The sequence below is a fragment of the Rhincodon typus genome, chromosome 15 (genome assembly GCF_021869965.1).
Source record: "Rhincodon typus isolate 14 chromosome 15, sRhiTyp1.1, whole genome shotgun sequence".
NCBI lineage: Eukaryota > Metazoa > Chordata > Chondrichthyes > Orectolobiformes > Rhincodontidae > Rhincodon > Rhincodon typus.
Window position 1 is genome coordinate 46,792,543 of NC_063346.1, and position 13,140 is coordinate 46,805,682.

Here is a 13,140-nt window from a genome sequence, read left to right on the forward strand (position 1 = left end):
TTATCCATGGTAAATTCAGGGTTGTGGGTCTGGGTGTGAAGCTCTTCAGAGGGCTAGTATGGACTTAATGGGCCAAATGCTCTGCTTTGACACTGTAGGGATTCTGTGATTATGGCAAGGACACTCATTAGGTCTTGTAGCAGAAATCCTTCCAAAAAAATGATACTTGGCTTTAGCCAAAAGCATTAGATTCAGCCTGTTATTATTGTAGCTCCTTTATGGCCACTTGACCTCATATGAATAATCTGCTTTGAAAAGCCTAGATACGGAGAGAATATTCCTTCATAATTGGGAAAAGCATTGCTCATGACCATGATATATTTCCCCTTTCTGGATTTCTTGGTGACTAGAAGAAATTAAATCTTCAAAAAGTAGTCAAATGGACCTTGCTGAAAACAAATGATATTGATGCATTTAAAGGGTAAGTAGAGAAACATTTGAGAGTATAAGGAGATTGTGGGTCTGATGGTAGGTTTAGAATAAAAGAAGGAAGCTGAAGTACAGCATGAACACTGGCATGGACTGGTTGGGGTGAATGGCCATTTGGTACAAAAATAGATCAATGTAGACCTATGCCTTGCTCTTATGTTAAGCTGGGCCATTTAACTAAATGGAGAATTTTCATCTATGAACTTGTTCCAAACATTCAGACAGGGCACCAACCAAGAATGGTTATGTGGATTTAACTTTAATTTTTATAATCTGCACTAGAAATTTATTGTCAGTCACTAATCCAAATATTACAGCATAGAAACTGTGTATTCCACAACACTAAATGGCAGCTTGTGCTCAAGGAGTTAACAGAGGCATGTAGTCAATTACATACAGTGTACTATGTTGCTTTGATGAAGATAGAAATTGAGGATTTTGCCCGAGGCAGTACAGCCATTGTGATGGTGCAAATAAATGCGCTACGACGTTATCCCAACAGCCATGATCATGCTGATACAAGAACAAGATCTGTGATATGATGTTTATTTAAGTAATACATGAAACAACTGGAATGAAAATATTACATAGATCTACATTTTACCACAAGCAATTCTTTTGCAAAAAGAAAAATTGGATAACTTGTTTCATCTTGTGATGTAAAACAAGCTGCAAGGTCCCTGAATAAATACAAAAAGTTTTGTCTGTCACAATATAATAGAAACCATTCTCAACATGGTTCAAGTTATATCACATCTTTACATTCTGCACTTTCATATTTTTCAAGACCCCTGGCATTTGTGATTCTAACTTAAATCTACTAATCATCAAACATTATATTTCCAAATATTAAAGCTAATTTTTAACTTGGGCTACATTTCTATTTCTAAGTTAAAACTTACAGGCATGAAAGTAATGATAAATGATGTAGGTTAGGTCATTCTGCCTTTTTCCAGAATTTATCGAAGCACATACTTTGCACAAGTTACATTCTTAAAAGAATAAAAATGAAAGCTTTCCGTAATTCTGCAAGTTTTGCTCCAGCAGTTACAATAGATGTAATGAAATATTAACTTACAGGAAATCATAAAAATGCAGGCTATGCATCACAAATTATTTGACTAGTATAAATACTTGCAGTGTTGATTGCTACAGTGACATATGGACTTGAATCGTGCTTCAAAGATGAATTCATGACGTTGATGCTCAAAGCATAAATGACAGTTTAATAACATACACACAGGATCAAATGTATATGCAGTATATAAAAAAGACCACATTTATTGCTGCTTATTGCCATTGTTTTGTTTTGGACATTCCATGGTTGAATTTTATACCAGTAGTTTACAGTTCCTTCAAGCTAGCAGAAAGTTTTGACTTTGACTAGCTTCAACTGATGGAGGTTTGTTAATAAGAGATATCAAGTAGCAACATAACATAGATCAAGGCTTTGTTTGGACAATATATGTTGAATTTTTAATGTGCCTTAAACAAAATGTGTTGTTTTTTCTAAGATGCTTAAACAACTGAAGGATGCAAATAGTTCCTTTTTTGAAGAAAATGGATAGTGTGTAGAATAAGGATCACTTTGAAGAGGAATATTCCCTTATCAAAATCTTCTGAAAAAGATGCGGAAGATTCCTCCTACCTGGAAGAAATTCCCAGTCTTGAACTAAATTATCGATCTCTATCTTTGAACATGATCTAATACATCATTATATTGGAGAGAATATAGCATTTGTAAAATGAGTTAGGACACTATTTGGTAAAAATAGGTCTGTGCATTGATAAGTTCAGAAGTCCTTTTCTTGTTCATAGGTCTGTTGCATCTGCAAGCACAAGCTCTTCAAAAGGTTGATGAAGATTAAGACAAAACATATCTAAAACAGTCCAGATTTTCCCAAGTTAGACTGCATCTTCAAAATTGTTCAAAGAACAATTATTTATAAAATATACCAGATTTCATTGTTAGAACTATAATTCTACAATCTCTGTCCTGCAAATAAAATGTTCCCTTTATGTGCCAGAATTTAACATCTTATAAAAAAAGCAACTTATGGAATTTCAGAACATTTAACCCATAATTATAAGTTATATTAAAACAGACAACCATGTTCAAAAACAGAAAGAACTTAGGATACTGTTGAACATTTTGGCATAATCATTACAAACAATAAAAAATTAGCTATATTTCTACATACGTTATTTGATATACAAAATGCCCTAGAGTTAAATCCTTGGGAGTACTATATACCTTTAGTGATTGGAATCAATGGGGTGAAAATTAATAAAGAAATGGGTCTTCTATTACAGATGTCCAATGCACTTTCGTAAATTTACCACTCAGACTGTGCAGTGAAATTTACCTCCCATCTTTCCTTTCTCATTTCAGTTTTCCCAGCAGAGTCAATTATGTTCATGCAAGTACATTGTTATTAAGTGAACAACTGACACATTGAGTTTGATCAGAAAAATGGATAGTTTTGGAGAAATTTTTCATAATATGTTTTCTCCCCTCCAAAACTTGCCACCACCACTGTACTACTTTTTCAAAGCCTTTGGTAAGACTTTCTTAATTAAGAAAAACCTGTTGAAAATTAAATCACTCAGTGATGTTGGTAAAATACAGAGAAAAATATACAAAACAATAACTGCTTTGCCTGCGTAATATCTTGGTTTCGGATTTCTTGAGAGGATAGCATCAGTGATACTTTCAATGACAGGGCTAAAGTCCTCCCTGGCAGTTGCAATGTATTTCAGGAACAGATCTTTTGTCTCTAACATATACTCTTCTCCATAGTCCTGGAGCAGTTCTGAAGAAATACTCTTTATAAGATGGTGGACTTGCTGTTCCCAATACTCAAAATTACACGATGGAGCTGGTAATTAGACACAAGAATGGTTAAATAATATGACAAACAGCAAAATATTAACATTTTCTTTTAGACAGGAAAAGAAAGTATTGTATTTTGGCAGTGTAGATCAATAAGGCTGTAATCTTCCTTATCCATAAATCATTAAATGACTGATTAATAACCATTAGCAATGATCTGGATTTACCAGAATCTGGATCTTCCAGATTTCTGCCATCATGCTGTAGTGACCATGACCAGTTTATGCACAAGTGAAGTGCTGTTGCGTTCCAACAAAAATACAGGGAGTTCAGGCCCAGAATCAGAACTTTGCAAGTAACAATGACTAAAGAGAAAGCCTATGGATAGGTGCATTGTAGAACATCAGCAACACTGAAGTCTCATTAGCCAGTTTGATTGGCACCACTGGACTCAATATCCACCTCCTCTGCTACTGATACACTGTGACTGCAGTATGTCCCATTTACAGTACACAGTTCAACTCACCAACTCTACTTTCACATCATCTTCCTCCCATAGTCTCAAATTTCTTTATACTTGGCAAGCTACAAACTTCTCTTAGCATTGCTTTATTGTCCATGGATAACTTAAAATAATTGAATTTTCAATAAGTTATGAGAGCTTGTCTAGGTCAATGCATCATGTATTCTAGTTTGCTGGCTGCTCATCCTTCCCACTGGTCCCTTTTTATCACTTCTCTCACATTCTATTTAATATCATCTTATGCACCTCACCATGCCTCTACTTTCACATGCCCCATTCACAGACCTTGTCCTCCCTGTCCTCATCTAATCTCAATCTACCCTTTCTCAGAGATGTCTATCCCATTGCTAGTCTCTCATCCTACAACTGGACTATTAGTTTCTCTTCTCCGGCAAAAGTTATCCTGTTTTCAGGAGAGTGGATAAAATGCAAAAGGTGTAGGGTAGATGCACACAGCTTGAAATTCTGGTTTAGAGCCTACAAACCTTAAAAATGTATTCTTCTTACTAAACAATAAAATGAAACTCAAATAATCTGAGTTTCTGTCCATTCCCCATTAATCTAGATTGCTTAAATTGATCTTTCAGGCTGGTGTGTAAGCCTCAGCCAATTCTAACAGTAGGTGTTTATTGACTATGCTCCATTTACATTTACATATAATAAACATTCAGGTGAGAAAGTATGAGATGCTACTTATCAAAACCGTTAGCCAAACGCCAATGTCTTTCCCATTGAGCTGCACCCAATGAGATGTGATCATTCTGGGTCATTCAGCTCCAGCTTGAGTCCTGGGTTATTGACCGCTGCTGAATGGGAGCACTTCAGAGTTTCATTCACCATCAGGGCTTGAATCCAGACACTCTCTGAGCTCCATTAGGCTCATCAGTACATCCCTGCCCCTCTCCTAACAGGCCAACTACCTACTGCAAATCTTCCAGGTTTCTCACCACTTTCCCTTCACCGACTTCACCAATTAATCCAGAAAGCTCACATCAGTTGTGGTTCAGTTTCTCTCAGGATTCTGGGGTCTTGTCTGGCTCCCTGCTTCGCAATCTTCCTGCTGCACACTGCTCAATTCTGGGTGCTCCTGTCCCTTCCATTGTTGGAGCTCACTGCTCCTCCAATCCCAGGTTGCCTCTCTCACATGCTCGAAGCTCCTCCAATCCCAGGTTCCCAATGTCCCATGCTTCTAGCTTCTCCAATCCGAGATGCCCTCAATCCTCATTTCCCCCACCCTACCATTGCTCACTTTGTATCCCTTCCATTGAATATATGTTGAGACTTACACAGGAGTCCAGGGCAGATTGATTCCCAACAGTCCTACCCTTCAAATGTGATGGAGAAATGAGTTATCCCACCACTCCCCCATATTCTTATCCTTTCACCTAGATCATGTAAATTGCTTAACAAGAGGGCTCTTGATGTCTTGATAAGTATGCAGACAAGAAATTGTTAAATTTTATATACACATAATTCTAATGTTGAAAAATCATGTTGCTATAAATTTAGAAGGATTAAGGGAGTTGACATGGATTGCCAAGTTCAATTTACTGGATACAACATGCACTAAATTATTTGGGATTTCCTGCCTTCTTTTTCTCCCTCTCTTTCCTAAAGCTGATAACTGATGGGAGCAGCCTCATGGTTCTTTGTCCAGTTGGCTGTTCCTCCTGTGTAAATCTGTATTGAGGGTTTTGGCAGGCAAGTCAATGGCCATTGGCATAACAGCCAAACTCCACATTGTCCAAAATCAGACCTCACAGCAGAGATTACTATGGTAGCAGCTACTCTGAAAGGTTCCCATTTAACTCCAATTTAACAGCTAATCAGATTTGGAGGTGAATGGGAGCTCTCATTGTCCAGGCTGCACAGATCAGAGGTCAGATCATGGTACTGGAAAGTTCAGAAGCTTTGAGCCTGTTCTACCATTTACTTACATCAGGACTAATGTGCACCACAACTCCACTTATCCACCTGGCTTTTAATAATTCATTCATAGGATGTAAATGTCACTGGCTGGGCCAGCACTGATTGCTCATGAGATGATGGTGGTGAGCTGTCTCCTTGAAACTGCTGAAATCCATTCAGTGATGTTATAACCACTTTGCCATCAGAGATGGAATTACAGGATTTTGACCCAGTGACACTGAAGGAATGGTGATACATTTCAAAGCTGGGGGCGGGGGGAACTTATAGATAGTGGTGTTCTCATATATCTGCTGTCCTTGTTCTTCTGAATGGCAGAGGTTGTGGGCTTGAAAAATGTTGTTGAAGAAATCTTGGTGAATTTCTGCAGTACATCTTGTAGATGCTGTTGCTACTGAATGTCAGTGGTGCAAGGATTGAATGTTTGTGGATGTGGTACCAATCAAGTGGGTTGCTTGTCCTGGTTGATGCCAAGCTTCTTCAGTGTGGTTGGAGCTGCAGTCATCCAGGCAATTGGAGAGTACTTCATCACACTCATGACTTATGCCTTGTAGATGATGGACAGGCTTTGGGGAATCAGGAGATGAGTTACTCGCTGTAGAATATCTAGTTTCAGGCGTGGTCTTGTAAACACAGTATTTATATGGCTAATCCAGTTCATTTACTTGTCAATGATAACCTCAATGATGTTGATAGTGGGGAAAGTATGTGATGGTCATGTAATTGAACATCAAGGGGCAATGTTTAGATTCTCACTTTTTGGAGATGGTCACTGTCTGGCATTAGTGTGGCACAATTGTAATTTGACATTTGTTAGCCCAGCAGATTTCCTTCCCTGAATAGCATTAGTGAACCAAACGGGTTTTTACAATCAACAACACTTTCATTGCCTTCATTAGACTTCTGATTCAAGATTCTTTTCTAATTCAGCTGCAGTGGGATGCGAATCTGGGTCCCAAGAGTATTATCTGAGTTTCGTCACTGCATCCTCTTGTTGGCTGTCCTTCAGTATCTTTAGCCAACAAAAATCTATTGATCTTAGTCTCAAAAGCCCCTTTGACCCAGCTCGTATTTCAAAAATTTCCTATGAATTGAAACAATTAGGGATCAAAGCTAACAGGTCAAGAAGGATAACATGATCGAAATGAGTAAAAAAAAAGAAACAGTTGTGATGAAGCACCACTAGATTCAAAAAGTTCAATATTGTGGTAAGATAGGAATAATGAGTACGTTAAGGAGTTCTACAATTTGCCATGCAGGGAACGAACGAAGTAAAACAGGCAATCACTTACAATGAATCTATATAGTATCTGTCTGTGATTGTTCTTACAGCACACATAAAATTAATAATCCAGGGAGTATAGATGAACTATTGTGCTGTAAATTTACTTCAGTCTCTAGAAGATGGTAAATCATCACATTGCATCTATCTAAAGGTGAATGTATTATCCAAGTCAATCAGTACATAGATGGTATCCAATGGACTCTCTGAGTTTTGTGAGTATTGGCTTGATGGAGAAGACAACTTGTATTCTTGCTCACCAGTAAAGTATTCTGTTGGGCTCAGTGCTTACTGGAATCAGAGCACACTCTTCCAGTTAATGTTCCACAGCACTGCCAGCTGTCAAGTGATAAGCCCCAGATGTGGTTCAGCCTTCTGTTCACTTGTCTGAACAATCACTTAAATGAGCACTGAACATTTCCATAGGCTATTAGCTTCAATGCAATTACTTCAGCTTTGGCCGTTGAAAGAAAATGGTAAGGCATAGTGTCAAGCAGAACAGCAACCACCCAATCCTCTCCAAGTTCCTTGTATATTTCACAGTTTGCCTGTCTATGTAGAAGCATTCTGAGTTTCAACACTATGTGTATTTAAAAAAAAGTGTATGAAGCCGGTTCTGTTAAAACACATTAATTTTTGCCCCTGAACAAACAGTGAGAAATATGGGCTCATTGTGAAAGGGGCTTGACAAGCATCTGAGAGAAGAGGGCACTTCCAGTTACTGGGGGGCATTACTAGTTTATTGATCAACGAGAAGTCCCATGATGTTCTTGCACTCGCTCAATTGTTGAAAGGAGTCAAAGCACGAGAGGGGCTTTCACCAAATTTATCTCAAGTTTTTTGCCTTTTCAGAGAAAGCTGGTTAGCAAGAAGCTTCATAGAATTTTACAGCACAGAAAGAGGCCATTCACACCTCTTGAATAAGCTATCTAATTAGTCTCACTCACTCATTTTTTTGCCCAAATGTCTGCAGGTGTTTTTCCTTTTCCATTTTCAAATATGTAGCGGTTGGAACAATGGCCAGGTAGAGTTGGCTGGTCAGAGCCCTTGTACTGTGTACATGTAAATAAAGGGTGACATGCTGACACGCTACTGGCCTCTGTGTAGTTATTTCAAAGTATTTATCCCTCTTTGTTTTAAAAAAAGTAACTATTGACCTTGCTTCCACCCCCACAACATCCCGGATCACGACAATGTGCTGCACAATAATTCTCATCTTCCTCCTGGTTCTTTTGCTAGATATTTTGAATGTGTTTTCGCTGGTTACTGAATTGTCTGCCAGTTGGTTCAAAAAAGGTTGGGGCAAGAAGAGGATTAGTGGTCAAGATTTGAAAGATACATTGGTTTGCAGGCTGACAATTGTTCTTCAGCATCATCCTTCTCACTGCGACTGACAAAATAAGGTTTACATTTTTGCTTCTCCCAGTGTAGCATATTCCGCTAGAAGGGGCAAAGTACTATGAGAAAAATAATTGTATATTTGTCACTGTTTCATAATGAACTGAACAGGAATGATGAACATCTTGACATCTTTCTTCCAAAAGCCAACTTTTGTCTTGTGAATTATTATTGGAAATTTGAGCAGCGTTCCAGAAGTGTAATCATGACAAAGACTGACTGCTGGTGGCACCAGGCCCTAAAGAAAGTCCACCTTCTGTTGGCTTTTGCATTTACACCAAATAATACCTACCAGTTTTATAAAATGCTGGAAGTATGGTGCAAACTTTCACTCCCCAGTGTCTCAACTCCAGGCGTAAAATGTTTGTGAATAGGGTGAGTGCAGCTTTTGAAGCTCCATAAGGCGCTAAGAAGGGTAATGGAATCTCCCCTGGAAGGAAATGCATGGTGAATGATTAGTTACATTTTTTTTAGTTGCACTAAATAAAATGCAAGAGACTGTTAAGTAGGATTTTTGATTAAGGATTTATTGATGGATTATGCTATTAGAAATTCTATTTGAATGCATATTGTATGAAGTTATTCCACACTTGCAAAGTGTCACTACGCTTACCAACATGCAATCAACTTATGTACTTTAGAAGATTCATATGTGGTAGAGATACTGTTTCACTATAGCACAGTCAGAATAGACCAGTTGTATATGTGGGGCAGGCAGGAAAGTGAATTTAAAGCATCGAAACTGATAAATTATGATCTTATTGAATGACTAAGCTGGCTCAAGGGGCCAGATCACTCAATCCTATTCCTTATATCATCTACTTTTAATTTTAAAAATTGTTATCTGGATATACCATGAAACTCTGCACTATCATTAATAGCTGTTGCTTAAATTTTAATACTTCACTGTCAAGCAGGGACAATATATTAAAGATGCATAAACAGGAAAGCAGTACATTTATGGAGAACACACTGCCCCCTGTAATGACTGATTATAGGGAGACAAGTTTCAAGAGAGCTTTGTCTGCTCTCTCACCATAACATACAAAACCAGTCAAAACTTGAGAACAGCATTTATATGGCAGTTAATGAGGCACAGTGAAGAAGCTCAGAAGATATTTATCCCCTTGGTTTCTACCTCAATTTTTCATCGTTTTTCCCTTATTCTTTCATGGGATGGTGAGAGTTACATTTTTTGCCCATTCTTAATTGCCCGTGAATGGCATAATCATTTTAGAGGATAATTACAAGACAGTCACATTGCCAGAAGATTTGGTGTCATATGTAGGCAAGACCAGGTAAAAGTGACAGAATTCCTTCCCTAATGGACATTCACAAACCAAGTGGGACAATCAATAAAAGTCAAGACAGATCCAGATTTGTTAATTGAAGTTAAATCTCACCAGCTACCAAGATGTGATTTGAATCTCTGTTAAGGACATTAGTTTGGACTGTTGAATTACTAATTCAGTGACCTTACCATTATACCACCCTCTCACATTAAACATATGTTGAGAAAACCATGGAACAACTAATGTGTGTCACCAGGTTCACCAATTGCCAAGGTATATCCAGCACCCAGGGGTTGATCAGACTCTAAATGGATGTTGGGCATGGGGAATGAAAACGATAAAATAAGTTCATTTTCTCTATGAAGTCTTTCATATAACTATTTTGTAGTGTATTTCTCAGATTTTGTTTGCTTGTGCATATACATGTATAATTATACATAAGAGCTTACCCACTGGACTGGAAACGTTGACAATTCTGCCTTTTGCTCTACGTATCAGCGGAAGGAAGCCCTTGGTAATGGCTATTGTACCAAAGAAGTTGACCTCCATGCAGCATCTGTAGTTGGACATGGCCGAGAGTTCAGCATCATTGATGTTGAAGCACATTCCAGCATTGTTCACCAAACCCCACAAACCTGAAAAAAAAAATGCCATCTCCTTATTAAGGCTGCTGCATGGGTCATGGCTCGATGTAAATCTAAGTCTGAAATTAGACGAAAGGGATAACGCCTTGAAAATTTTCTCCATTGGAATTTGCTGGCCTGTGCACCCCCAGTTTTCTGAGAAGCTAGAAATACTGGCTGTTTGTAAATGGAGCAAAGCTTATACAGGAATGATACAGTCAATGTTAAACCAAGGACTTTTCTTTTAACAAAATTAGCCTGCATATTTTTTTCCCTTTGATTTCAAAACTTAAAATGTTAAGTTCCAATTGGCATAACTTTTTTTTTGTGGCCCATTTCTTAATGAGTGGAGGGTTTTAGGGTAATTTAATTAACGTAAAATGAGAGAAAGAGGTTGGTTTAACTTTGTTAATTGTAACTCCTTGACAAAAGAAAGAGAAAACTAACATTCACTGCATGCCTCAGAGAACTGGAACAGCAATCCACTGTGTTGCTGGGCTTCTCTGACCCAGCCTAAGTAGAATAATGCAGTTTAAAGCAGTGTCATTAACCTTTTGTACATGGTCACAATTTCAAGCAGTGATTTCTTGGAAAGCCAATGCCAACATGCTGCACTGAGGAACAGAATTTGCAGGCCGAACACAATAAACGTGCCATTCTGAAAAGTTCAGATATTACCTTGAATCAATGGATTTCATTAAAGCAAGTAATCCGTTGCAGTGGATAATATTGATGCCGAGAGCTCTGTTAAACCAGAAAGGCGACCCATGAGAGTATTAACCAGTAAAGTTTACAATAAGGTCATTGAGTCACATTTGTTTGATCAAGAAAGAAATTAAGTGTTCCACAATTGCAAAAAAGACTTCAGAACTAAGAGTAAAGGGTCACAACAGTCTCCTGCACTTTTATAATCATTTTTCTAGTTGACAATTTTAACCACAACATTTGTCAAAATGAACTATTCACTCAGATTGAAGGACAAACTGCAATAATCTAAATCTTTTCACTGTAAGTATGGCATTGGTCATCTGAACTCCTCTGCTCCCCTGATGCATTGTATCCTTCCCTCTCTGAATCTGCAGCACTCCATTCTCTCAAGGCCAACCCTGTTATCGTCATTATACTTGCTGATGAGGATGGAGTTCTGGCTGTTTGGGTGCTGGCTTCTACTTTGTAAAGTTTGAACACTAGTGAGAGCACTTGCTCCCAGACCATGACGCCACTGCCAAATAGCATTATGTTGTTTCTGAGATTGCAACTCATCTTAAATCAGCCAGAATCTTCCGTCCAACCCCAAAAAGCACACTTTTACCATGTTTCCAAGACCTACACAAAGGCCTGCTATGGCAGACCCATCATTGAAGTCTGCTCTTATCCCAGAGAATTAGCTTCTTCCTATCATGACTATTTTTCTCCCCTGTCCAGTTTCTTTCCATCTATATACAAGACTTCCTTGTTTCCCTCTGCTACTTTTACAGTTTCCTGCCCCTAACATCCACAAACATCATCCTCAACAGAATTAATAAGGAAAATATTTTCTCAGCTCTGCAATAACAAAAATACAAACAAAAAAGACCCTACCGCCTTTCAGTGACGAAATATTTTACCTCCCAAAAATGTGTCTTACTTCCAGAATCACCATACATTTTCCATAAACAGGAAAGGAGCAGGTGATGAGGGTAGACACACAGAATGATCAAAGATGCCCACCACTTTGTAACCTCTCAGCCAGGTTTACAGACTTTGCCATTACCAATAATTTATACTGTGCTAACACTGCTGCCCTATTTGTGCTTATTTTAAACACTGCTCAGGGATTTCCCTTCGCTCGTCAGATCAAGAGGCATTGCAGCCTGGATTTAGAATAGTCTGCATACCACTGTAAATTTAAAATTAGCTGGCCCTACAGTTTAAGATGAGATTCTACTGTATTTCATGATGGTAAAACTGTGTGGTGGGAAGTTCAAGTCTGATGCCTCTTAATTTATTTTAAAATGGCAGTGCTAGTTAAACTCCGAATATGATTGGCCAAGCAGCAACATAGGAGCAGAAAGGCTGACGTTTCGGGCCTAGACCCTTCATCAGAAAAGGGGGAGGGGAAGGGGGTTCTGAAATAAATAGGGAGAGAGTGGGAGGATAGAAGATGGATAGAGGAGAGGATAGGTGGAGAGGAAACAAACAGGTCGAAGAGGCGGGGATGGAGCCAGTAAAGGTGAGTGTAGGTGGGGAGTTAGGGAGGGGATAGGTCAGTCCAGGGAGGACGGACAGGTCAAGGGGGCGGGATGAGGTTAGTAGGTAGGAGATGGGGGTGCGGCTTGAGGTGGGAGGAGGGGATAGGTGGGAGGAAGAACAGGTTAGGGAGGCGGGGACAAGCTGGACTGGTTTTGGGATGCGGTAGGGGGAGGGGAGATTTTGAAGCTTGTGAAATCCACATTGATACCATTGGGCTGCAGGGTTCCCAAGCGGAATATGAGTTGCTGTTCCTGCAACCTTCGGGTGGCATCGTTGTGGCACTGCAGGAGGCCCAGGATGGACATGTCATCTGAGGAATGGGAAGGGGAGTTGAAATGGTTCGCGACTGGGAGGTGCAGTTGTTTATTGCGAACCGAACGTAGGTGTTCTGCAAAGCGGTCCCCGAGCCTCCGCTTAGTTTCCCCGATGTAGAGGAGGCCACACCGGGTACAGCGGATGCAGTATATCACATTGGCAGATGTGCAGGTGAACATCTGCTTGATGTGGAAAGTCTTCTTGGGGCCTGGGATGGGGGTGAGGGAGGAGGTATGGGGGCAGGTGTAGCACTTCCTGTGGTTGCAGGGAAAAGTGCTGGGTGTGGT

General features: G+C 39.3%; 1 protein-coding gene across 2 annotated transcripts in view; it reads right to left on the reverse strand.

The window, feature by feature from the left end:
* Nucleotides 1-755: 755 nt before the first annotated feature.
* LOC109915214 (11-beta-hydroxysteroid dehydrogenase type 2-like) overlaps nt 756-13,140 on the reverse strand; it is a 117,990-nt gene continuing 105,605 nt past the window's right edge. For both annotated transcript variants that reach the window (XM_048606036.1, XM_020514832.2), the window contains exons 3-5: nt 10,133-10,318; nt 8,684-8,821; nt 756-3,308 (exon numbers count right to left, since the gene is read on the reverse strand). In XM_048606036.1, the coding sequence (XP_048461993.1) occupies nt 2,971-3,308; nt 8,684-8,821; nt 10,133-10,318 (662 nt within the window). In that variant the 3' untranslated portion in view covers nt 756-2,970. The remainder of the gene's footprint in view (nt 3,309-8,683; nt 8,822-10,132; nt 10,319-13,140) is intronic.